Source organism: Harpegnathos saltator, unplaced genomic scaffold (genome assembly GCF_003227715.2).
Source record: "Harpegnathos saltator strain DR-91 unplaced genomic scaffold, Hsal_v8.6 scaffold288, whole genome shotgun sequence".
Lineage (NCBI taxonomy): Eukaryota > Metazoa > Arthropoda > Insecta > Hymenoptera > Formicidae > Harpegnathos > Harpegnathos saltator.
Window position 1 is genome coordinate 506,966 of NW_020230081.1, and position 23,536 is coordinate 530,501.

General features: G+C 49.3%; 1 protein-coding gene across 31 annotated transcripts in view; it reads left to right on the forward strand.

The window, feature by feature from the left end:
• The window catches only part of PMCA (plasma membrane calcium-transporting ATPase 3), a 98,477-nt gene that overhangs the window by 25,080 nt on the left and 49,861 nt on the right, over positions 1-23,536 (forward strand). For 28 of the 31 annotated variants that reach the window (XM_025299608.1, XM_025299606.1, XM_025299600.1 and 25 more), the window contains 6 exons: positions 18,190-18,470; positions 19,107-19,304; positions 19,513-19,739; positions 19,927-20,062; positions 20,212-20,346; positions 22,475-22,510. In XM_025299608.1, coding sequence (XP_025155393.1) covers positions 18,314-18,470; positions 19,107-19,304; positions 19,513-19,739; positions 19,927-20,062; positions 20,212-20,346; positions 22,475-22,510 — 889 coding nt within the window. In that variant the 5' untranslated portion in view covers positions 18,190-18,313. Of the gene's footprint in view, positions 1-8,363; positions 8,687-17,766; positions 18,089-18,189; positions 18,471-19,106; positions 19,305-19,512; positions 19,740-19,926; positions 20,063-20,211; positions 20,347-22,474; positions 22,511-23,536 lie in introns of those variants that run through there. The other 3 variants (XM_025299610.1, XM_025299609.1, XM_025299611.1) reach the window with 3 other exon arrangements.

Sequence of the window (23,536 nt, forward strand, 5' to 3'; positions counted from 1 at the left end):
TCGGACTATAATTTAGTTACTATATCATTATAGTTCCAAATATCATATACTTTTCTCTCAGTGTGGGAGCAAGCAGAAATTTACTGTTCAAAAATCGCTGGAGACCACAATTTTATAGCAATCCGGATGCGTTTTTTTTTTTTTTTTTTTTTCGAAATTAAACGTTAATCAATGTAGAAAGAAACTGTCGAGGTCGATTTTTTAAAACGTTCTTTTAAATTTTGCAGTATCAAAAGGAATTTGTAAGGAATTATCAAGTTTTGCGAGCCTCTGTTACAAAAAAGATGGAAAAACTTACCATCTTTTCGCTGCGCAGTACAGTGTACTAAGGTTTTCGGCTGATCGCTGATTACGAATGTGATATAAGAATCAGAATTTGGCAGTTAACAATTGCTAATCTCCTACATCAACATAAACATAAAATCATTGTTTTAACACAGTATATTGCACGTTGCAATAGAGTATACGAAGCTGTTCAACATACGTAAATGTGAAGTCTGATATGAAGTATGATAAAAATAACAAATTCAACGAAGAAAAGTTGCAAAATAATTTGTTTATAACAAAATACGATTTAATAGTTTGAACAATGTATTTAGAAAATGATTGTTTTGATAAACCTGATGCTTGACGATTTGAAAACATCAGATCGAAGCTACATATTTGGTTTTCGTGAGAACAATTCTGTGCGAAACTTGATAATTTCTCACAAATTCTTTTCAGTACTGCAAAATTTGAAAGAATGTTTTCAAAAATCAGGCTCGACAGTTTTTCTCTACATTGATTCTCTACATTGAACGTTTAATTTCGAAAAAAAAAAAAACGCATCCCGATTGCTATAAAATTGTTGGCCTCTAGCTAGATTTTTGAACAGTAAATTTCTATTTGTTCCCACTGCGCGAGCCGAGACCTCGGAAGAATCGCGGAATCTCGAAGCTGCGCGCGATCAGCGTACTTTCACCGCAACGCTATAACTGGCGGTTCGGGGTTATAAGCATATCGGTGACTGCGAATCGATAAAATTCCACCGAAGGGATTGGTTAATAGTATGCACCGACAAAAATATCGTCCTACCTCTAAGAAAAGCGACGCGGCTCGGTTTACTTTTCTCTTCCTCCGAGAAATGATTATCTTCGACGAAGAATCTCCTCGACGTGGTAGTCTCGGGATGCGCTCGTCAAAAGTTTGAAAGAAAGATCATCATCGTGCGCTCTCGAGTTGCGTATAACGCACGCGTTAGTTGCAATCTTCCACTCGAACGATTATTAAGTTATGCAAGATGATTTAATTTCCATCCTCCGCTTGGGATTTATTAATTCTGACATTGCATTCATATTTTCAATACCATGGAAGATGTCTCTGATATGTCCGGACCGGTTTTCAGTTATGACATCCGTCGTAACTCGAAGAATTGATTCTACTTTGTTTTAAATTTGTCACTTTGCCCCTTAACAGCGTGCTTAATTTCGATTGCGATGAAACTTCCCCAGCATACGTCACATCTATCGTAGTTATATCACGACAAAATATACGAAAATAGCGATATCCTTTTTGCAACTTAAACTGCAAATTTCTCAAAATTGTGGCGTGACGGAGCAAGCTTTGGGAATCGGATCCGTGTCGGATCGAGTCCAAAAAGTTACACCACGGTAAAAAATAACCAGTCTCGTCCTGCTGTTTTTCTTTTTTGCCGAAAAAAGTGTCATCGGCGAAATCGGGGCCCGTTTTATCATTGATATCGATTCAATGACAGAGATATTTTTACTGATTCACTCTACGAGGGCAAGCCACGTTGTTTCGCGTTATCGCGAATTTTCACGACGAGCGGCCGGCGCGGCGCGTCGTTGCTCAATTAGGTAATTAGTATCGATCGATAGTATCGTCGAGAACTTTGGCCCCTCCGCACCCTGTAGACTCACGCACGCACGCACGCACGCACGCACGCACTTCTACGACATTCGGGATCGTTACGCGAGCCCGTAAAAAAGACGAGGCCATCGATCGTCCGACGCGAGCGGCATCGCGAATTCGCGAGAGTGTCACGCGCTGAGTAACGTAATTATAAAATACGATCGCGCGCGCGATTAGTCACGAATGCCGCCAATGACGATGACGTGATGACGAGGCGTGTGACGTAAGACGCGGCGATTAAAGAGAGACGGTGCGGCTCTCCATGAAGTGTCAAAACAGCACAGAAAAAGTGCGCGCGAACGGCGGGAATCAATGTACAAATAAGTACGTACAAGTTCAAACTGGAGCGCGAGCCGAGGAACGGAACTTTGTATTTCGCGTACAACTTCGTCCTCCGGTCTGAGCTGATAAATGATTCGCGATGTTCCCCTCCCTGCCCCTCGCCCTCCTGCTTCCCCGTGTCGGTGCGAAACTACATCGTTATGTAAGCGAAAAAGATTTCGTACTCTTGAGAGAAAACAACACCGGTCTCGACTTTCCGGTATCGGCTTGATGCGAAAGGTGTGTCGTGCGATTTGATCGAATCAAATGGAGGATAAAATCGTCCAATTTCAGGAGGAGATCGATAATCCTTACGAGTAAAATATGCACAACGTCGGGGGCTCGGTGTTCTGTCAGGTATCGAGCGACGAGAACTTTGCCGTCTGTTTTTCTCTTTTTTATACTCGAACTTTCTGCGAAAGTTTATCAGAAAGATGACAAGTCGTCCTTCGCACCAACTTGATACACACAAACGCGAACGAGCGCGATTGTAGGGCGATACCCAAAGTGACGCTGTAACGAGAGGGGAGGGGGGAGTGGGAGAAGGTTTGGAAATTTCATGCTCGCACGTCGTCGACACATCCCGGTGTGAGAATCTCCATTCGCTGCAAATTCGACAGACACGGAAATTGATTCGGGCGAGGCGAGCGTTAAGAGGGGCACCAATTCGCGGCCATTGGGGAGATAATCCGAAAATTACGATCGGTAGTTTCGGCCCTCTGAAGAGTGGCGACCGACACGCCGATAAGTCGATGTAAACGAGATAAAACGGCCAGCCGTCACGTTTTCTCGTTTCGCGAAAATACACGAGTGCGATAGGCGCGCGAGGCCCTCGTATTTTCATTAAAATCGTATTATGCGATTATACTCGTTATCTCGCGGCCCGCTTATCTCGCGCGGTTGATGTCGCGCGCCTTATCGCGATTCCGATCGCTGCTCGTCGCTTCTCTTCATTTTCTTCTCTCCCCCCCCCCCTCCCTCCCTCCTGTCGCGCACCGCTTAACGAGTTAAAGAGATATTGAACGGTGTCGACTCGATCGCACAACATCGCGCGGATGGGCTAAAACGGTCGCGCCGCGAATCTGTTTATAGAACGCGGTTCGGACATTTTCTCTCCTTGAAGTATTTACAGTCGATGTCTCGCGCGTCCTCACAACTTGCACATCGGTCGCACCATTAAAACGACGAACGGGATTTCTGGGACACCCTGTATACAAATGGCGCACGAATGGGTGCGCCAGTCCGAAAGAGGGGGAGAGGGGGAGAGAGAGAGAGAGAGAGAGAGAGAGAGAGAGAGAGAGAGTCAAGCGCTCACGAAGACAGCGCGACGCTATTTTTGATCGCGAGCGAGCCTGCTAAATGGAATTACTTTGTCTTTTGCCGTTCCACGAAGTGCATCCTCTCGCTAGCGCGCTCGCGTAAAACACCCGACGACATTTTTTAAGGCGAATTTATGGAATCTCGAAATCCCGCGGCGCGCGCGAGAACTCGAGCTCGCGAGGAAATTCCAGGACTTTGAGCCGGAAAAAAGAGAATTACGCGCGCGTGTCTCGCGTGTATGACTTTTCGCGTCTCTCCTTTCTCTCTCTCTCTCTCTCTCTCTCTCTCTCTCCGGCTATTCGTTATCCATTATTTTTTACATGAATATTTTCGGAAATGCGTTTCACATACAGCGAATAAGAAGAAGAAGGAAAAGGAGCAAAAGGTACGCTCTCCGGTGTGTTCCATTCTGGAACGATTCATCTCCAGAACGATTTTTCCAGAAGGAAAACGTTACCGTCGAGTGTTTCGATCGGAACACACCGTACGTCAGCTCGCATCAACAGACATCGCAGAACACAAATATTTCTTTTGTGTAAAAGGTTCGACGCGCGCGCGCGCGCGCGAACACTCTCCTCGACGAACGTGAAACCTAATGGACGCGCGTCGGACGTTTCCTCGCCTTCCCCACGATCGACGAGGAAAAGAATCTCTCTCGACACATTCGCTCCGCATGAAATCCTAATCCGTCGGCTCGGCTCAATTAATGTCCAGCGGATTAATTCGGAATGCGGCATTGTGTGCCCTCCCCTCTCTCTCTCTCTCTCTCTCTCTCTCTCCCCGCTTGCCCTTCCCCCCTCCCGGTCGGGGCGTTGATAATAACGCGATGACCCAATTAAGACTCGAGCGCGCTAATCGCTCTCCTGGAAACGTACCGATTGACATTTCTCAGCTCATAACACGCTCGCCGGCGATGCGCCAAACATGCTGATGCATTTTAAATTGAAACGCGGGGGGACACGGGGACGTAATTTCATGCGCGCTTGAAAATTTATCGCTTCTACCCCGCTTTCATCTCTCGACCGCGCGCGCGCGCGCGCGCATTCGCCTCGTAGTCGAGATTTTCCGGACTTAACGTCGGCGTCGAGTCAAACACGCCCGGAATTTCTCTCCCGAGGGAGCGCACCGCGATGGAATAGGCGGGGGATGATGCCGATATAATGTAGTTTTCCGTCGGGATACTTCCTCTATCTTACTCGCCGTACCGTTTCGATTTTCTCCTTCGCTTCTCTCGATTCTCTCTCTCTCTCTCTCTCTCTATCTCTCTCTCTCCCTTCCTCCTCCCTCCTTCCTTCTTGGCCTCTCCTCGTCTGGGCTATCTTCCAAAGGGCCGGCCTTCCCTTTGATACCAAATTGCGTTGTTTTCATAAAAAACTTATATTATTACGAGAGTTATATCGCCGTATCGCCGGTGGAGAGGGACGGAGGAGCGCGGCAGGAGGAAAGGGGGCGGACGAAGAAAACGGCTACGGAACAGAAATCGTTTATGTCTGCGCACGTCCCGCAGCGTTTGGGGGGAAGGCAGGGATGACCCATACAACGTTGATCGTTATCCGAAACGATTCTCGTAAATGACGTCGTGAGCGAAGCTCCGTGGGAAATTGATTAAATTTACGCTGTTAACGGTCGATCCCTCTTCCCTTCTCCCTGTCTTTTCCCCCTCCCGCTCTCTCTCTCTCTCTCTCTCTCTCTCCCCCCCCCCCCAGCTCGCTCGATCCGGCTCGCGTCGGCCGACTCCAAAGCGCGCGCTGCGATTCGCTTTCTAGCTTGACTTGAGAGAAGAGACGAGAATACTCGAAGCGTCGAAATCTCGAAGGGGACGGGAAATCGGATCCTCGACGATGAATTTATCGGAGAGAGAGAAAGGCGACGCACGGCGGGCGATTTTTCGATACTCGTCGCTCGTACTCTCGGTACTCACTTTTACGCGCACGGGCAGGAAAATATTGAATTAATGTGAGGACACGCGTGCGACGAGCCAAACTCGGCTCTCGGCCGGAGGGAGCCGAATTTCCAGTTTTTACGCACGAAAATTGACCGCAGGCGGCAGAAATGCCGTGTCCTCCGTGACCTTTTGGGAACGCGCCTCGCGGCGATCGTGTCGTATTCGACGATTCAGCCGATCTCCCATCCTCCGTTTTACGCGGCGAACGAAATTCGACGGAAACGACGGCGGGTCTCCTCGCGCGCTCATCCGCGCGAGGAACGAATGACTCAGCACGCCTCCGTCGCTCCGCCGGGACAATTTTCCGCGGCGGTTCCGCGCGCCCAGCGAATTTCCCGGCGAGCCAACGACGATCAGCGGTGGTCGCGCAGCGGAGGGGGACAGGGACGGACGTAGTAGGGGTGCCGATTTTAAATCGATTAATCGGAGCCTAAAAGATCGATTTCAAATCGATTTTCTGGAACTGAATCGATTCAAGGATCAATCTGTAAATTCTGAAAATCGCCAACATGATGTTTCTAGTTCCTACTAGTAACCTCGTTTTTTTTTTTTTTAATTCTTTTTAGTTGTAATATTTGAACTCACTTAATGGCTGCACGATGCACATTACGTTGCCTTTAGGCAACGAAGTCCCATGGGCGAAACTTTTCAGCGGAACGGAACGCGCGAACCAACACACAGCCACTCCATATTAATAGTATATATATATATATATATGTGTGTATATGCATATAATAGTAAACGTGATTTCTTATTTAATAACGTTGAAAAACCCTCGATTGATGTTTAATCAAACTAATTAAATCCTTAGCATAAAGATTTAAAAATCCTTTTCTATCTTATTGTGGCCACACACAAATACAACCAAAAGGGTACAATCTGTTCAATTTCTTTAATTCATATTAAACTTTATATGAATTACACGAGGTCTGCGACTTTAGAGTGTAGAAATTTGACGTGTAGATATAAATACTTTAATGAGTTTCTTTGAGTCACTTTACACGCACACCGATGCAAATCGATTTTCTGAAATCGATTCTTTACAAACCGACTTTTTAAGGATCGATTTTTCTTCGTGATTCGAATCGATCTTCAAATCGATATGTTTGACAAAAAATCGGCATCCCTAGGACGAAGACGCACGATGTGTGCGATATCCTTCTCTCTCCGGCCGCGCTCTACCGAAGCATGCCGGTGCGTGTGTATTACCGGCGATTACGTTACACATGTCGCGTGGGGGGCACCGGAGGCGGCGAGGAGGCGCGGCGGGGCCCACCCTTGGCTGGTGATTGGCACGCGTGCGTTGACCAGCAGGAACGATGCGTCGTGTCCGCGGCACAATTCCGCGCGAGTGTGCGCGCGATGAGTCGCGCGCGCGGAAACAAAAGGATATTAACGGCCGGAGGGGGAGAAGGGGCAGAGCGAGGGAGGACGAAATTTCGCGGCCGCGACTGTCGCGATGAGATTCGTCGAGCGAACGTTGCGAACGATGACGAGGGGCCGAGCCGAGATCCGATATGAATCGCCATGATTGCTTCGATTTTCTCACCTGCGGCAACTTGACGTGTAAAGTTCCTCGCTTTTCTCCGACGAGTCGCGTTACGAGACGACGCAACGGGATTCTAACCGTGGCACTCGAAGATCGACACCGTATTAGTTAATTGGATGCGGCGTCGCCGCTGTGTCTGCTTTCGCTCGCGACGGAAACGCGTCACTCACCTTGATTTTGAGGAAAGAAAGTCACACGCTTCCAGGCGAAATACGTGGCGTAGGTGCATCCGACAGTACGCGAGCTTAATTTCAAGCGAGAGGGGCCGACCCGCCCCGGAGTCGATACTCCCTGAGAATCTCCGGAGTATCGAAAGGGTCGGTCGCCGGCGAAACGGATCTGTTCGTTTCAGCTGCGTCTTCGCCGGCCGCGGCTTCTCCCCGCTCCCCTCGCCCCCCGAGTTGCCGCGAATGGCCGAGCGCACGTACATATCTCGTTTCTCAAATGCAGAAGATAGCAGAAGGTGCAGCTGAAGCGAACGGACGTAATATCGATACCGGCCGACGCTGCAATTCGAGAGAGAAGAGTTTCGGCGTCGCGACTGCCGGCGCGAGAGACACCGAGACGAAGTTCGAGGCGCGACTTGCGGGCGACTTCGCGCTCACACGCGCGTATTATCTCAATCTGCGTGTCGGAGCGAAGAGGATACGACAAAGCGCTCCACTCGCCGTCCGCGTTTTCACGCCACCGAATGCGCGAATGCCGCTGGATGAGAGAGAGAGAGAGAGAGTTCGTGTCACACGAGTTTTCGATTCGTTCCGGCCGGTTTCCTCGTTAATCGGGGCACGGCTCATGCCATTACCCCGGTCCCCTCGGTCTCCTCGCGAATATCCGAAGAAACGGGGCAACGAGAGAAATGTCGAGACCTCGCGCGACCGGCCGATGGTGCGACGGGAGGCGCGGCGAGTGCCGCTGTGACGTGTTTTCCAGTTCCGGTTGAGGGAACACAGTCGGGCCGGGTCAAAGTACCGTTTCTCCCGGAGTGGTCGGCGTGGCGCGTGGCCCCCGCTCGAGCGCGTACGTTCCTGACGCGTGTCGGCCAGCGGCCGCGGCAGAGCGTGCGGCGCGGCGCGGTGCGGTGCGGCGCTGTGCGGTGCGGTGCGGTGCGGTGCGGTGCGGTGCGGCACGGAGGAAGTGTTCCGACTGACGATATCCGCAGTCCCACGTGGAACCGTAGAAAGACCGGTTCGTTCCGCGTCGCGTCGCCGTCGCGTCGGCTCGGCTCGGGACGCGACGATATTTTTTTTACACGTACCCGCCCGCTGCGCGGTGTGTATGTGTGTGTGTGTGTGTGCGCACATGTGCATGTGTGTGTATGTGTGTGTGTCGTGCGGCGTGTAGCGAGCGAGCGAGCGAGCGCGTACCGAGTGCGGCTCGATAGCGGGTAAAAGAGCGCGATCGATACACGGGGGGAGGGGGCCCCGGGTCACTCGATGAAACATTGAAATAATACATGAGGAATAGAGATAAGAAAGTGGAAGGTTAGTTAGGCCGCGAGCGAGCCTGACATTCAATCGCGCGTGACATCGAAAAGTGGATCGTGTGCGCGCTGCTGCTGCTGCTGCTGCTGCACAGTGGCGGCTCGTGTCTTCCTGCTCCTGCCCAGCCGTGAGTGAGTGCGGGTTCAGCGGATTCGCGATGTAAGTGACTTGACGATCATTTCGATCCGGCCGCGACGGATAACTCGATTCGCGGGTTATCCGTCGAGAAGCGGTCGATGCGACGAGTCTGCCGAGGTCGCGTATATGCATCGCGCGCTTTTCCGATTCTTTTCGCGCTCTCTTCCTCCTCTTCCCTCTTCCTCCGCCCTCTCTCACTTCTTCTTTATCTTCCGCATTCTTCCGTTCGGTCTCGCATTTTTATCATCGCGCGCAAACACACGCGTATATGTGTTATTTACTGTGCTGTTCCTCGCGCCTTGGATGTGGGTTTTATGAGCGCTCTCGAGCCGGTCCGGGGAACGACGAGAGACCCGGGTGGAAAGCAATTTTCGCGAAACGCATGTCCGAAACTAGAAATATATCTGTGCGCGCGCGCGGCTACGAGAGAGTCGGGTTGGATTTTGCGTTACGAGAAGGCAGAAGACGGATGCTACTTTGATAACTCGGATACGCGGTAGTGAACACTCGACCTGTCGCCCTGCGCGCCCGAGAATTGCCCGCTGGTGAATTTAGTCGCTCTCGAGCCGCTTTCGTCGTTTCCAACGTCGTTCCGCACGAAAATCCGCGTCTACACGTTCCGTCGTTCCCCTCGGCCGAGCGCGAGCGCGAGCGCGAGCGCGAGAGAGCCGCAGTTTTCGACATCTTGGCGTCCCGCCGGAGACCTCGGTTAACGGGCGATATATCGTTAACGAAGGATACTCTCCGTCGCTCGCTTTGCCCGCGGCGAGGAATATCTCGAAGGTATTTCCGATCGATAGCGGAGCGTGTGTCGACTCGTCCGGCATTTTCACCCGCGACTTTCGTCGGTCGCATATCCCTGCGAAACTATCCCGGCGAAAAATTCGCAGGCGCTCCACAGGCGCTCCCGGGTTTTCGCCAGATGACGTCACGCGGCGTAGGAAACTCTTACATAAATAGCCGAAGCTTCGCTTTTAACGAGTTTACCTGCACACACACACACACACACACACACACGCACACGCACAATACGTCGGATCCAGAGATATCCACTCGATTTCGCCCGCACGCGTGTCTGTTGTCTGACCCATTTTACTTTCGAGTGCGCGATCGCACCCGCGCGACCCGTCGGAAAAATCCGTCGACGTGGACGCGAAAGCGACAGGCAATTAACGCACACACGGGAAAATAGACGAACAGAGGGGAACAAAGGAACGAAAAGGAAAGAGGAAGGAAGAGGGAGGAGAGGGAAAACGAACACGCGAGCGCGTTCGCGTCGGATCTTTGAGCGCGAGCCGATTTGATCATTTTACGGAGTGACGAGTAGTTCGCTCCTCCTCTCAAGGCCATCTATAATTAACGAGAACATAATCGAAGTGTCGCGCGGTTTTGTTGCTTCGTTTACGCGCGCGCGCGCCGTTTGATAGCCGCCGGCTTTACGTCGCGTCGTAATTTTAACGTAGAGAGAAGACGAGAGGAAACGCATAAAAAAGAGAGGCATGCGAGACAAACGGAGAGAGAAGGCGGTCGCGCGCGCGACTCTGCAATTTGCGCGCGAGTTACTCAGATAAGATCTATTTGTCTGGCTGGGTACGCGCGTGCATAGGAATTATACATGCCGGTGCGAGGTGCCAATGAGGAGGCAGCGGTATGCGACTCGGCCGACCCTTCGCGGAATTTCTCGTTACGCGACAGTTGTGTTAAAAATCGCGTTGATCTCCGACTGTCGTCGTCGCAGCTCGTGAGAGCCGCTCGTTACCGCCCGAGCGGGGATAGCTTGTGCTTCCTTGAAACGCGATAGTTGCTGTTGTGAGTAAACGCTAAATTGTGATATACGCGTAAAAGAGTTCTATATCATATATAAGTGTAAACGCGTACGAAACATACAGGGTGTTCCGTTTCAAAGGATTCACTCAAGTATCTCAGAAACACTGTGTTATCGAAAAAAATGTAAATCGAAAAAAAGTTTTAGGCAAAAGTTGCGTGGCTTCGAGGGGCACGTATAAAACAACTACGTCAGTTTATTTACAGGCGGTGGTGCCACTTTCGAGATATTCGCTGATCATCACTTTTCTTCGGATGGAAACCCCAATTTTTTGTCGTATCTTTTTCCACCGATTAATTAATGAACAACTTTTGTCCGAAACATTCTTTTATTTGCCGAATAGTTTTCGAGATATTCAAGGAAATCTTGGTAACTTTCTCAGTATTTAACTTGCGATATCTCGCTAAATATTTGCCGGAAGAAAAAATAACGCAACAGCGTCCTGATTATTAATCTGCCTTAACCTTTTATTAATCTGATGATTTCGACCTCCAGAGCCGATGAGTGGATCCTTTAAAGTGGGACACCCTACATACAGATACACGTGGAATATATGAAGAAATACATTAAGCATTTATGAATATGCATCTCGCAAGTCTCCAACTGGCAAACATATATTTTAAATATATTTAAATATGTACACATGTCAAAAGTATGCGCAAACACCCAATCGTCCGCCATTGATATATACAAGCGCGATGCAACAACGTAACGTTTTACACTCGAGCTAACCAGCGAGAAACGGAGGAGCGCTTAAGGACGGCGGTCTTCGCGATTTCCGCTGCGACGCGGAGACATTAGTATGCTCGGCGGAAAGCCGAGCGGAGGAGGACTTTTCGGAGCTAAATAAAAATGGTGATGCAATCAAGGTTTAATGAATGACTGAAGTATGAATGATGCACACACATATACAGGGACAAGACGCGCATTCCATTGCGTCCGCTCTCCTCTCCTCTCTTCTCCTGCCGAGTGAGCGGTCGAGCGGGCGAGCCTACGCGAGTTTCTCGACGCGGTTGCATTATCGTAATTTTATCGTATACAGCGCATTCGAAAAACATCGCCGCGAGAGGATGCCGACACGCCGAAAATATGGACAACGCCGCGCAGGGCGTCGACGGGCGATCTTCGCGCTCTGCGCCCGGAGTTTCGCTTGTAACTTCGCCGTTACTTCCCGCTGAGAGATATCGGGCAGGATAAAGGGATGCATTAACGAGCGACGAGCGGCTGGGGGGAAGCTATAAATTAATATACGCGTTCTCTTTATCGAGAATCCTTAGCGCCCCGACGAGGAGCGAGCGGCGCGAATAGAAAATTGCCCGTCGTTATGTTTCACGAGTTTCACGTCGGTGATTTTTCTCATCGGATCGATACGACGACGACGACGACGACGACGACGACGACGTGTTGTCGTCGGCCCCGCGTGCCAAAGACGTCTCTCCACGACGCAAATGCAAATTTCTTCGCAATCGCTGCGCGAAGTGTCTTATCGTGATCCGCCGCAGAATCGATTTTCCGACTTCGGCAGCGGGCGTATGCTATGTGCGTGCGTGCGTGCGTGCGTGCGTGCGTGCGTGTGTGTGACGTGCGTGGCACAGGCGAATGCGTAAAATAAATACACGCGTAATCCCCGCGGCGAAGCACGGCCCCCCGCGCCTCCTCCTCCTCCCTTCGCTCGAGCCGCATATCGGGGTGCGATATGCAAATAAATATTAAAGCAACGTCCTCGTTGCACGATAATTGATTTGATTCGCTCGCTCGTGCCGACCGATAATCCCCGCGTGGCCGGCCGACTGCTCGGGAGTTGTCATCAATATTTATTTACACGTATTCCTCCCACCTCGTGCTCCTCCCTCCCCGTCTCGTTCGTCACTTTCGTCCTTTCCCTTTGACTCGCTCCTGCAAAAGCGCGTGAAGCGAGCACGAATTTTGATAAGAAAAGGCTTGGCGATGCGCGCGTCACAGCGAGCGAGCGGCACGAACGTGCGCGCGAGGAAGAGAAGAAAAGATAGAGCGAGCGAGTGAGAGAGAGAGAGAGAGAGAGAGAGAGGAGGGAGGAACGTGTTCCGCGTAGGACGCTCTTTGCATTCATGAATCATTCGCTGCTGATTCGATCGTAGCGAGCGTGTCCGATGACTAGTTGTGACACGTACTATTTATTCACCGCGGCCGTGGAACGCTTCTGCTCTCTCTCTCTCTCTCTCTCTCTCTCTCTCTCTCTCTCTCTCTCTCTCTCTCTCTCTCTGTCTCTCTCTCTCTCTCTCTCTCTTGTCTGTCTCTCTCTCTCTCTCTCGTCTCTCTTTCTCCTTCGTGCTTAACGGTCGCATTTTCTTTTTCTCTTTTCGGGATCGAGCGTGATTAATCCGTCAGCCCGGCGAATTTGTTGCGCGAAGCTCGTTGCCACGCTCGTGTCGTTCATAGTCTCCTTTTCTTTCTCGTTTTCTCTCGCTGTTTCCCTCTGGCTTGCCGTCGGTACTCTTTTCAATCGCACGTCGGAGTCATTTGTTCGTTGGAAAATTCGACGGACCTCAGAGTTAGCTATTGAAAAATTTCGCGAGCGGCGTCGTCCGGCGCTCTCGCTCTCGCTCTCGCTCTCGCGCTGACACCGCCCGTGCCCGTGGCCGTGGGCCGGCCTTACCGACGGCTATTTTCATCGGCCGACCGACAGCGGATCGAATTTCGAGCAACAATCTAACACCGTGGGTCCTTTCGGAGGAAAATTCGCGATGGGAAACTAGATGAATGGAAGTCCGACAGTGAATGGACAGGCACACAGGCTCCCCGACGGCGCGCGCGCGCGCGCGGGAGACACCATTCCGTGTTTCACAATTCGCGTCGTGCACGTCGGGTCGCTTTATTACACTTTCCGTTTGTTAACGTCGCCGGCTGACGTTTCGAGAACTCTTACACGCGACGCACCGAGGCGTCAGTGAGCACCGAATTTTTTCGCGAACTTCTGACGTTAACGTCAGCGACACCGCATGACGGTTCTCTCTCTCGTCTTACCGGAATAACGGCACGAGTTGATGAAAGAGAGAAGGACGGAGCGCACCGACGAGGGAGAAAGAAGGAGAGAAGGAGAGAAAGACTGAGAGAGAGAGAGAGAGAGAGAGAGAGAGAGAGAGAGAGAGAGAGAGAGAGAGAGAGAGAGAGAGAGAGAGAGAGAGAGAGAGAGAGAGAGAGAGAGAGAGAGAGAGAGAGAGAGAGAGAGAGAGACTATGAGCATTACGTGACGGTAACGCGGGCGAATAATGAGAGCGGTTCATGCAAAAGCGATTAAACTCGTTTAGCTAAGAGTGCCTGAGCGGATAATAAAATCGCGGGATCTAATTCGATGAACGTGCGTAAGCGATGACATCATTTCGACTCCACCTCACGGCCTCAGAGAGAGAGAGAGAGAGAGAGAGAGCGGGGCATTAATGACGATACGCTCCCGATGGCCGGCCACTCGTAAAAGCGCCGTCGTCGTCTCGCCTGACGCCCGTCGCCGACGATACCGTCGGCGACGCTGACGCCGACGACGCCGACGCCGACGCCGTCGCCGTCGCCGACGCCATCGCCGTCGCAGCAGACGTCGCGCGAGCGACCGCCGATTCTCGGCGTTCCTGCGTAAAATGTCATCGTGTAATCCGACATTCCCCTCCGCGTTGAGTAATGGACTGGCAGCAACCTTCTCGCGCGCGATCAGATTCCGCGACCGCCATTTGTATTTATAGCATTGTCAGGCGCGCGCACACGCACACACACATACACACACACAGATCGCGCGCGTCCTGGGACTCACGCGGCTGTTGGATCATTGAGCGGAATACGTAATAAGAAGGTTTCAGGTCGCGCGCGCGCGCGCTCGGGAATGCGCGCCGGCTTCGACTCGCTCGCTCGTGGATTTGTCGCGCGCGCGCCTTTCTTGCGCGGCGCTTCGCGCTGAGAAATCGTTAGGCAGAATACGCCGGCCCGGGGGGATTACACGAGCCGTTCATAATTGGACGTTACGTCAATTTTCCACGTATTATTCCCTGCCCTGTGGCACCCTGCGTGACAATGGCACGATGTCATTTAATGACATCGCGCGTCGGCGACTCTCTCTCTCTCTCCGAGTGTTCTTCGCTCTCGTAGAGAGCGCGACGCGGCCGAGACAATCTAAATGCTGAATCGAAGACAATTCGGTGTAAACACGACACTTGCACCAAGACTCTTTGTCGCGAGACACACAACGGGGGTTATTATTAACTTGAACGTCCGCAGACCGCCGGCCGACTGCGATTAATCGACGATTAACTCAGTCGGCGAGAGTTGCCAACGTGTCAGAATCAAGTGTGGTTTATTATTAAAATGGGAAAGGGTGTGCTCTCCTCTCGCGCTTTTTTTCTTCGCCCCGTCTACGGTCTGTTGAAGGTAACGTAGACGGGATTATTGATTTATTGCTTTTTGTTGGCCGGTAGATTACGCAGCTCGACATCGTCGGCACAATTTTGCGGATTAATCGTCAGTTTAATTGCTCCAATCGGACCTTGGCGAAAGTTCGTCACCGGCCGTTCTGGTGCAGCAAAGCGCGCGCGTACGCGTTTTTCTTCTTACGAGCGGAAGCCTTCTTACAAACGAGCCTAAAATACGAATGAAAGAGGACCGAGGAAAATTACAGAGGACTTTCTGCGCGACGGCTGGGAGGGGAGAGAAGCTTTTGGAAGCCAGTCAAATTGCGAGACGGCGAGATCGTGCCGTAAAAGTCGCTCTAGCGTGGCCGCGGCTTAACGCACGTGGCGTTGAAATGTAATTTCGCGCGCGTGCCAAGTGCCTAACACCGTACATTTTAATAAAAAGCAACGCGCGCGTGAGAAGGCTAAAAATTACCTCTGCTCACGCGGTTTGTCACGCGGATCGATACGAGAAATTATACTCTCCCTCTCTCTCTCTCTCTCTCTCTCTCTCTCTCTCTCTCTCTCTCTCTCTCTCTCTCTCTCTCTCTCTCTCTCTCTCTCTCTCTCTCTCTCTCTCTCTCTCTCTCTCTCTGCTTATGGCAGACTCGTTGCTGCGACAGCGTGATACGAATTATTTTCAACATTCCCCTTTCGCTTTCCTTCCGCGCTTCTCCTCGCCTACCACCTCTCTCATTACTCGGAATTAATCGCTCCGGATCGATTCGCCGACGTTGCGCCTTGGTCGTCGGGGAGAAACAAACGAGAGAGATCTCGGGACGTTAACGTACGGGACGTTAAGCCCAACTCGTCGACTGTTGAATTATTTACTACTAAACGACCGTCACCCTGACGGTGACGGTGACAAAGAAAGAAAAATCCGGAAGGAGACGAAAACAAGTGTGACTCGACTAAAAAATTCTTCCTGTTGCAGCGATCATCCTCGCTGAGTCTGACGTTTCGTTTTTAGTGACTCTCTCAGCCGTCCAATACGGCGAGTAGGTGGAGTATTTCACCTGTTGTTCGCTTGTATCGTGATCGCTTAAATGCCGTACGTCGGCACGAATCGAAGCGTCGCGCATACACACATACACACATACGTGTTGTACGTACGTGACCCTCCCGCGTGCTTAGCGAAAGCTTGAAACGCCTCGTCGGCTGCCGTTCGGCAGCATTCCCGTCGTGTAAAAGGAACTTTTACAGCGGGACCGGACCGTCGCGCTGATTATCACCGTTTGAAAATAGCGTGCCGGGGATGAAAATTACGTAAACGGCCGCGAATAAATCCGTACGCGCGCGCGCTGCTCGTGCGTCGAGACGGCGTCTCTGCGAAGAAGAAGAACCCCGCGCGAGTTGCTCCCAGTTTTCCCACTCCTTTACCTTTCGTTGTTTATTAAGAAAGAAAGGAAAAAAAAAGAAAACGTCACCGTCGCTCGCTTGTGAGCGCGAGACCGCGCGCTTGAAAAGCGAACGTTCCTCGAGAACCGCTCGATGAACTTTCCTCCGTGAAGAAAGAGAGCGAGAAAGAGAGGGACGGAGAGTAAGAGAGAGAGAGAGAGAGAGAGAGAGAGAGAGAGAGAGAGAGAGAGGAGGACGACGGGGCCAGCTGCACCGACGATCTACTAGAGGGCAACACGAATCGATTATCACTTTGCTAATGGCTCATTTCACTTAACACTCGCCTTTACTCGGCAATCAGGAGCCTCGCCTCACCTTGCTCGCCTTCTGTCTGCCTGTGCGCGATGATAAAGTCTGCTCTCTGTCTCTCTTTCTCTCTCCCTCTATACGTCACTCGCTAACGGAAATCATGAAGCTACGGGGACAGTGAGAAAAGACGGCTCGCGCCGTCTGGTCGTCCGTCCGTTCGTTCGCTCGCTCGCTCATCGTCGATTTACGAACTCGTTGCCGACGTGCATTGCACGGAAACGAGAATTTCCAGGAGGTAAACGCGCTTCGCTCTCTATCTCTATCTCTCTCTCTCTCTCTCTTTCTCTCTCTCTCTCTCTCTCTCTCTCTCTCTCTCTCCCCCTCTCCCGTCAGCATGCCGTTATTTTTGGAGCACCGTGTTTGTGTTCGTATCGGGCGCGTGTGAGAACGAGCGAGTGACAGTCCGAGCCGTCGTTATTTTCCGTTTCGTCGGTCAAGCAGCTGTATTCACACGGCGGACACAGTCAGACTGCGCTACTGTGTTTCATCTGGTTGTGGCGATCAACGCGAATTTTCGCACGGCCGAGACGAGCTGACGCCGCCGCCGCCGCCGCCGTCACTGCCACCGCAGCTTCTTCGGTGCCTCATAACCTCAAATTCAGTCGTTGCAGTGGCGCGCCACCCGCTTGCTCTCCTTTTCTCTCTCTCTCTCTCTCTCTCTTTCTCTTCCTCTGTTTTTCCTTCTCTCTTTCTCTCTCCCTCTCTCTCTCTCTCTCTCTATCTATCTATCTATCTATCTATCTATCTGTCTATCTCTATCTCTCTCGCTATAGCGCTGACAGAAAACAGGACGAGTGACAAACACTCGACTCGTGGCATGGGTCAACCGACAGTCTTGAGGTTAACCCCGGGTTAACCGACCCCGCATTAACGCGCCCCTGGTCTCTCACCCTGGGTCGCCACTCCATGACACGCAGGATCGGAGAGCCGTTTGTTCCAGCGCCGGGTTAAAGGAGTTTGACATTTACCGCGGAACGCGCGCCGCGACGTAGGTCGACGTGGTGGTCGGGGCCGGAGGACGATGTGGAGCGCGATGTTGCTCCTTTCGACGTTGCGGCATCCTCGGAATCAATAATCGCGTATTGCATAAACGAGAGAGAGAGAGAGAGAGAGAGAGAGAGAGAGAGAGAGAGAGAGAGAGAGAGAGAGAGAGAGAGAGAGAGAGAGAGAACGCGTCCGCGTGCCCTCGTTGCCGGATATTCGCGGCGGATTCCGTGACACGCGGCCGATCGCGCGCTATCGATTGCGTCCGCCTTTTCTCCCCCCGACATCCTGACTGAGTGTTGTGTCTCGTGTGTACGCATCGCCGTCGCGGAGGATATGCGCCTCTCTCCGTCCCTCTCCGTCGTGGTGTACTCGCGATACGTTGTTTATCACGATCTCCGCATGAGAATCGCGGCTGAACATCGGCAGACATCGTGACGATTCATGCGGCAAACGAAAGTCGAGGGTGTACTACGCACCGATGTGACGCAAAATGTACATACCGGCGTGTAAAATCTCAAGAGTTCATTATATAGTTCGCTCGCCGGAGCGTAGAACGACGATCTCTAAGAGGGTTCTCTCTTGATGTGTTTCAGCCGTCGGTCCTCCATTCGCTTGGAGGCCAGTGGAGCAGCGACGTCAGAAAATAATACGAGCTGCGGTAGCCTTGCGGAAGCGTAACGGTGGTTGGCTTCGGCCAACAGAGGCGAACGAGATATCATGGCGACGATAGACGGCCGGCCGGCCCAGTATGGTGTCACGCTTAAGCAACTTCGCGAGCTCATGGAGCATCGGGGACGAGAGGGTGTCAACAAAATCAATAGCTACGGTGGTGTGCAGGAGATTTGTAAAAAGCTGTATACCTCACCCAGTGAAGGTAAGATCACTCGCTATGCCTCTATTGGGAGGACAGCGCTGCATTCTTCTTGTAAGATTCAGAGATGCAGAGAATGCGACAAACACACAACAAGTGTGATCACAGTAGCTGTCAGAGAAGCGCTAGAATTTGAGCATGATGGGCGAGAATTTGACTGGACAGAATGGAGTCAGAGAGGAGAATCGATAAGGCCTGTTTCCTGCCTGTCTGAATTGAGAAGTCAAAGGATTGCGGAAGGAGGAAATATTATTCTCCGTGGTCCGCACGTCTGTAGATGCACAGTACGTTTGAACAATAATTTCCTTGATGTAACACCTTGATAATCACACGGCACATGATGCTGCTTGTTGCATCGCCTACGTCAGTACGTTATACATTATAGAGTAATATGAAAGATTTCTTACAATTAAATATGTCATACGCACAAGAAGTAAGCAATGTGTGCCAACACGTGGGATTACGCAAGAAGCTGGCAGAAAACAGAACGTACGGATTTTCCTCCCGGTCCATGAAAGCACTGAGAGCAAGAAATAATGTATTATATAACTATATATCATATATTATAAGGCTAGATTATATTCTAAGAGACGTATGATAAGAAACAAATGATGCCATGATGTCCTGTTACACGCATAGGTCTTAGTGGGTCAACAGCCGATATTCAACATAGGCGAGATACATTTGGTTCCAATATGATACCGCCAAAGCCACCAAAAACGTTTCTACAATTAATATGGGATGCATTGCAAGACGTCACGTTAATCATCTTAGAAGTAGCAGCATTGGTTTCATTAGGTCTTAGCTTTTATCAGCCAGCGGATCATGAGGAAAAACGTGAGTATTTTATGACGTGGTGCGCTACGTTACACTTTATCTACCAGTGGTTTTCCTTTACTGTCTGCACAGTAGACGAAGCGAGTATGATTGTACGCACATCGCGGCTTACAGCTAAAAGCTACATCTACCGAAAACTTTCGCAACTGCACCGTGAGGAATTCCGAACGATCAGCCGCACAACCAGTTCTTCCCGTTTGTTTTTCAGCGTTAATAGATGAGGACGAAGCGAAATACGGTTGGATCGAAGGACTCGCTATATTGATTTCTGTAATTGTGGTGGTCTTAGTGACAGCGTTTAATGACTATTCCAAGGAGAGGCAGTTTAGAGGTCTTCAAAGTCGGATAGAGGGAGAGCATAAATTCTCGGTTATTCGACAAGCAGAGGTGAAACAAGTCTCCGTGTCTGACATTGTCGTCGGCGATATCTGTCAGGTACATACGTGTAAATAGTGTATATTAGCCAGATCTTAGCTAACGATCCAATAATAATAATCTAGATAAAACGATCAGTGTTAACGCGCGCGCGCGGCATCCGTACTGCGAACGATCATTGTTAAATATTAATAACCGTGACGGAGGAGAGCAAAATTTACATTAAATTAGCTGTTTGACAATACAGATAAAATATGGAGACCTGTTGCCTGCAGACGGTATTCTTATACAAAGCAACGATCTCAAAGTGGATGAATCCAGTCTGACTGGAGAGTCAGATCATGTAAAAAAGGGGGAATCGTTCGATCCCATGGTACTTTCAGGTGAGAGCCTCGGGCGTGCCGGTATTTCTCTTATCGTTGGTTTACACTTCTCGTTTAAAGAGCGCTTCGCGCAGGAAGTCTTTAAGAATCTTAAATCTAGAAAGAGACTAACGGTAGACTGTATTCGTCTGTACTGTATTGTTAAAAAGGTACGCACGTGATGGAGGGTTCCGGAAAAATGTTAGTTACTGCAGTAGGTGTTAACTCCCAGGCCGGTATTATCTTTACTTTATTGGGTGCTGCTGTTGATCAACAGGAGCAGGAAATCAAGAAAATGAAGAAAGGTACGTATCGTAATTCAAGCGAGGTCGTCATTTTTTAATGACTACACACGTCTATGGAGGTTACTAAATTCTTGGAGTAATGCGGCGGTCTCTTTATCGAGTACAGAGTACAGAGTTTCTCGAGACTCCATTGTTAGGTTTCGTTTTGGAAACCTTATTTTTCTTACATCTTTTTTATTTATCTCTTTTTTCGAGATCGATATCGGATGTCCCCACTCTATTCTTCTCACTCTGATGATTTAGTACACCTGTCTCTATACTAGCAACTTCTGAATTACTTATAAATTGCTCTGATATATCGAAAGTTATCTCAATCAACCGGACGATACGAATGCGTTATACGATATATTGATGGTATGAGTAGCTCGTGTAGTAGAAGTGGAATTTACACGGGTATTGATCACTGAATAGAAGTTGTTGGTACCATCATACATCCCCGCATGATACTTACGAAATGTTTCAAAATGAGTGTAGACGAATCGCAGTGGACGCATGGTTTTGACGTGAATTGGTGTGTGTGATCATTTTATTATGAATTTTAAAACCAAATCATCTTATATATATATCTCTCTCTCTTTCTCTCTCTCTCTCTCTCTCTCTCTCTCTCCCCCCTGTTCTACTTTCCGACATTGCATCTACGGATGAATCTTTGTACTTTTTATTAACTCATTAATCGATTGGCGAGATTATCTGCATTTTGATTTGTTAACGTTTTTCGAGGACAAACTTGATTTGAACAGTGTACGATATTGCTCAAGACTGCCACAATACAGCAGTATTACTTTATAGCCGCCTGTCCTCCACCCAATTAATGGAAAACTCTTTCTCCACTCGCTCGTTTGTATCGGATATATACCGGTCACGATCGAAGAAACTATCTCTATCGGACACATATACGCGCGCGCACACACATATACATACGCGCATATACACGAGTAAAGTGACACAGAAGTTATTAGATTATCTGTCGAAATCATTCTTGTACTAAAGAACCATTTATACAATTTTACCCGACAAATGCACAACTAATACAATTATCCACAAGTAATTCTATCAAATACGATTATTTATCGTTTCACATATCACAAATTTTGTTTAAACTTCCTCAGTTATATTACGAAAGATAAACCTTCGTCTCGATACTGATTTTTTGAGATGCTACCATCCGATTATGTCTCTCTCTCTCTCTTTCTCTCTCTCTCTCTCTCTCTCTCTCTCTCTCTCTCTCTCTCGTGTTCACAAGTCATTTGTGTTCTCGTTCCTACGTAGCTATAAATGTTTCTGCTGTATAATGTTTACTTATATCTTTTTTGTCTGATGTGTGTATATGAGATTTTACACTCGGTAATTGCAAAATTGGTCAGAGATTATAACTGTTACAGGATTTTTTAAGATAGTCTAATATATAAAGTGTCTTAGAAGTGTTTCGTACTTTTCATGTGTTATCGTTATTTCTCAATTATTAGAGAGAGCCTTCGAGTTTGGAATCTTGTCAATGTGTCAGTAAGAGTGCGGAGGTTTCGAGATTAACTTGTTAAAAAAGGGGGGGGGGGGAATGATTAGTGCCATTTGTTTCGACCTGTAAAGTCAAGTCGAGTGTTATTTAGTCTCCGATATTATACGACTGAGGCTGTGTGTTTTAGTTAGAGCTCGCGGTATTTACGACTCAGTAGGGAAATGAGCCACTTCTGAGACACTTTATACGAGTGGAAAAACGGATGTCGAAAGCATACGTACAATTCCTCTCTTTGGCGACCCATGCTCCTCTGTATGTCTTTCGTTACTGCACAACCTGGAAGGTAAACTCGTATTTTTCGATGTTATCCATCAATGCACTCTCATGCACTATTACGATTCCACTAGTGAAAACTTGTTCGTTTATTATAGAAGCAATAGTCGCTTCTAGTTCTTTGTGTTTGACCTTCTGGGCTGTATCTACCTCATTTGTTAGTGTTAAGTACCTCTCTGCGAGAATCCGAAGCGCAATAATTTACGAGATAACAGACAAAGTTACAGAGTGTGTGTGAATTCCTTTTTAATATGAAACGCGATTTTACCATTGGCATACACACAATTACATAGATAGATTTGCTAATCAATTTCGTTTTGCATGTATTTTTTTATCTAGAGGCTAAAAAGCAGCGGAAGAAGAAGTCATTACCAGGTGAATAATACTAAATTATATATACTTATTGTTTATTACCTTGATATCATGTGTACATATACACATACGTTATTAATGCCAAGGAATTAATCGACCGTTTCCAAGTCCTCTCGAGGCAGCATTCAGTATACTCTTCTTTATTTTTGTCTTTCACTTCATCTTCTTCGTTTCTGCATCGCATCTGAATTTTTCTCCGTTTCCTTTTATTACGTTTTTCTTTTTTCTTGTTTCTTTTTTTTCTTTTTACCATCTCCGTCGTTTATGTCTACGAACTTTGCATTGCAATGTTGCGTATCCAAAGGGATCCCTCTTCCCCGCGGTCTGTTTCTCTTTCTTTTCTTTTTTTCTCCCTCTCTCTCTCTCTCTCTCTCTCTCTCTCTCTCTCTTCCTTTTATTTTTATCTTTTCAATTGCGCTGGTAAGGTTCGATTAAAGTCGGTTTTTTTTCCCCTCCCGCTTATCGTTGAGTGCGACTTAACAGACCTGTGTACTCGGACCTCGATGCAGCCCGCTTCTCGAAGCGCAATAACAGCGCGATTGGTAACAGCTCGGCGTGAAAATTGCGCGCCGCCGGCCGCGCGCGAGATGTCGAGCGCGGATCGCGTGAGTGCGCGACCGAGCCGAGGCTCTATTATATCCAGGCCCGAGTGCAGGGGAAAAAAAGGAGAATTTACGTTGTCCACGCTTCCGTGTTTTCCTATGATTTTTTGCGTGCTCTATTGGCAGTGGTTTATATGCATTGGACACGTTAGCGGCTACCTCGTTCTTGCATAGCTTCTTGTTTTTCTGCATTTTTAGTATGCGCCCTGACAAACACCCTGGTGGTTTTAATCTGTGTCTCTAACGTGTAACTGTTGTGTCTTCTGAATAATAATCTTGGCCCATCTTTCATCAAACTTTTGACTATCGATTAACTCGAGTGGCATCCAGTATTTGATAAACTTAAAACGCTTCACGGCTCGGTACTCCGGACTCGGAGTCCCGAGTCGAGTAACGGTCGAGGCTCGATCGAGGCAGCGACGATGGT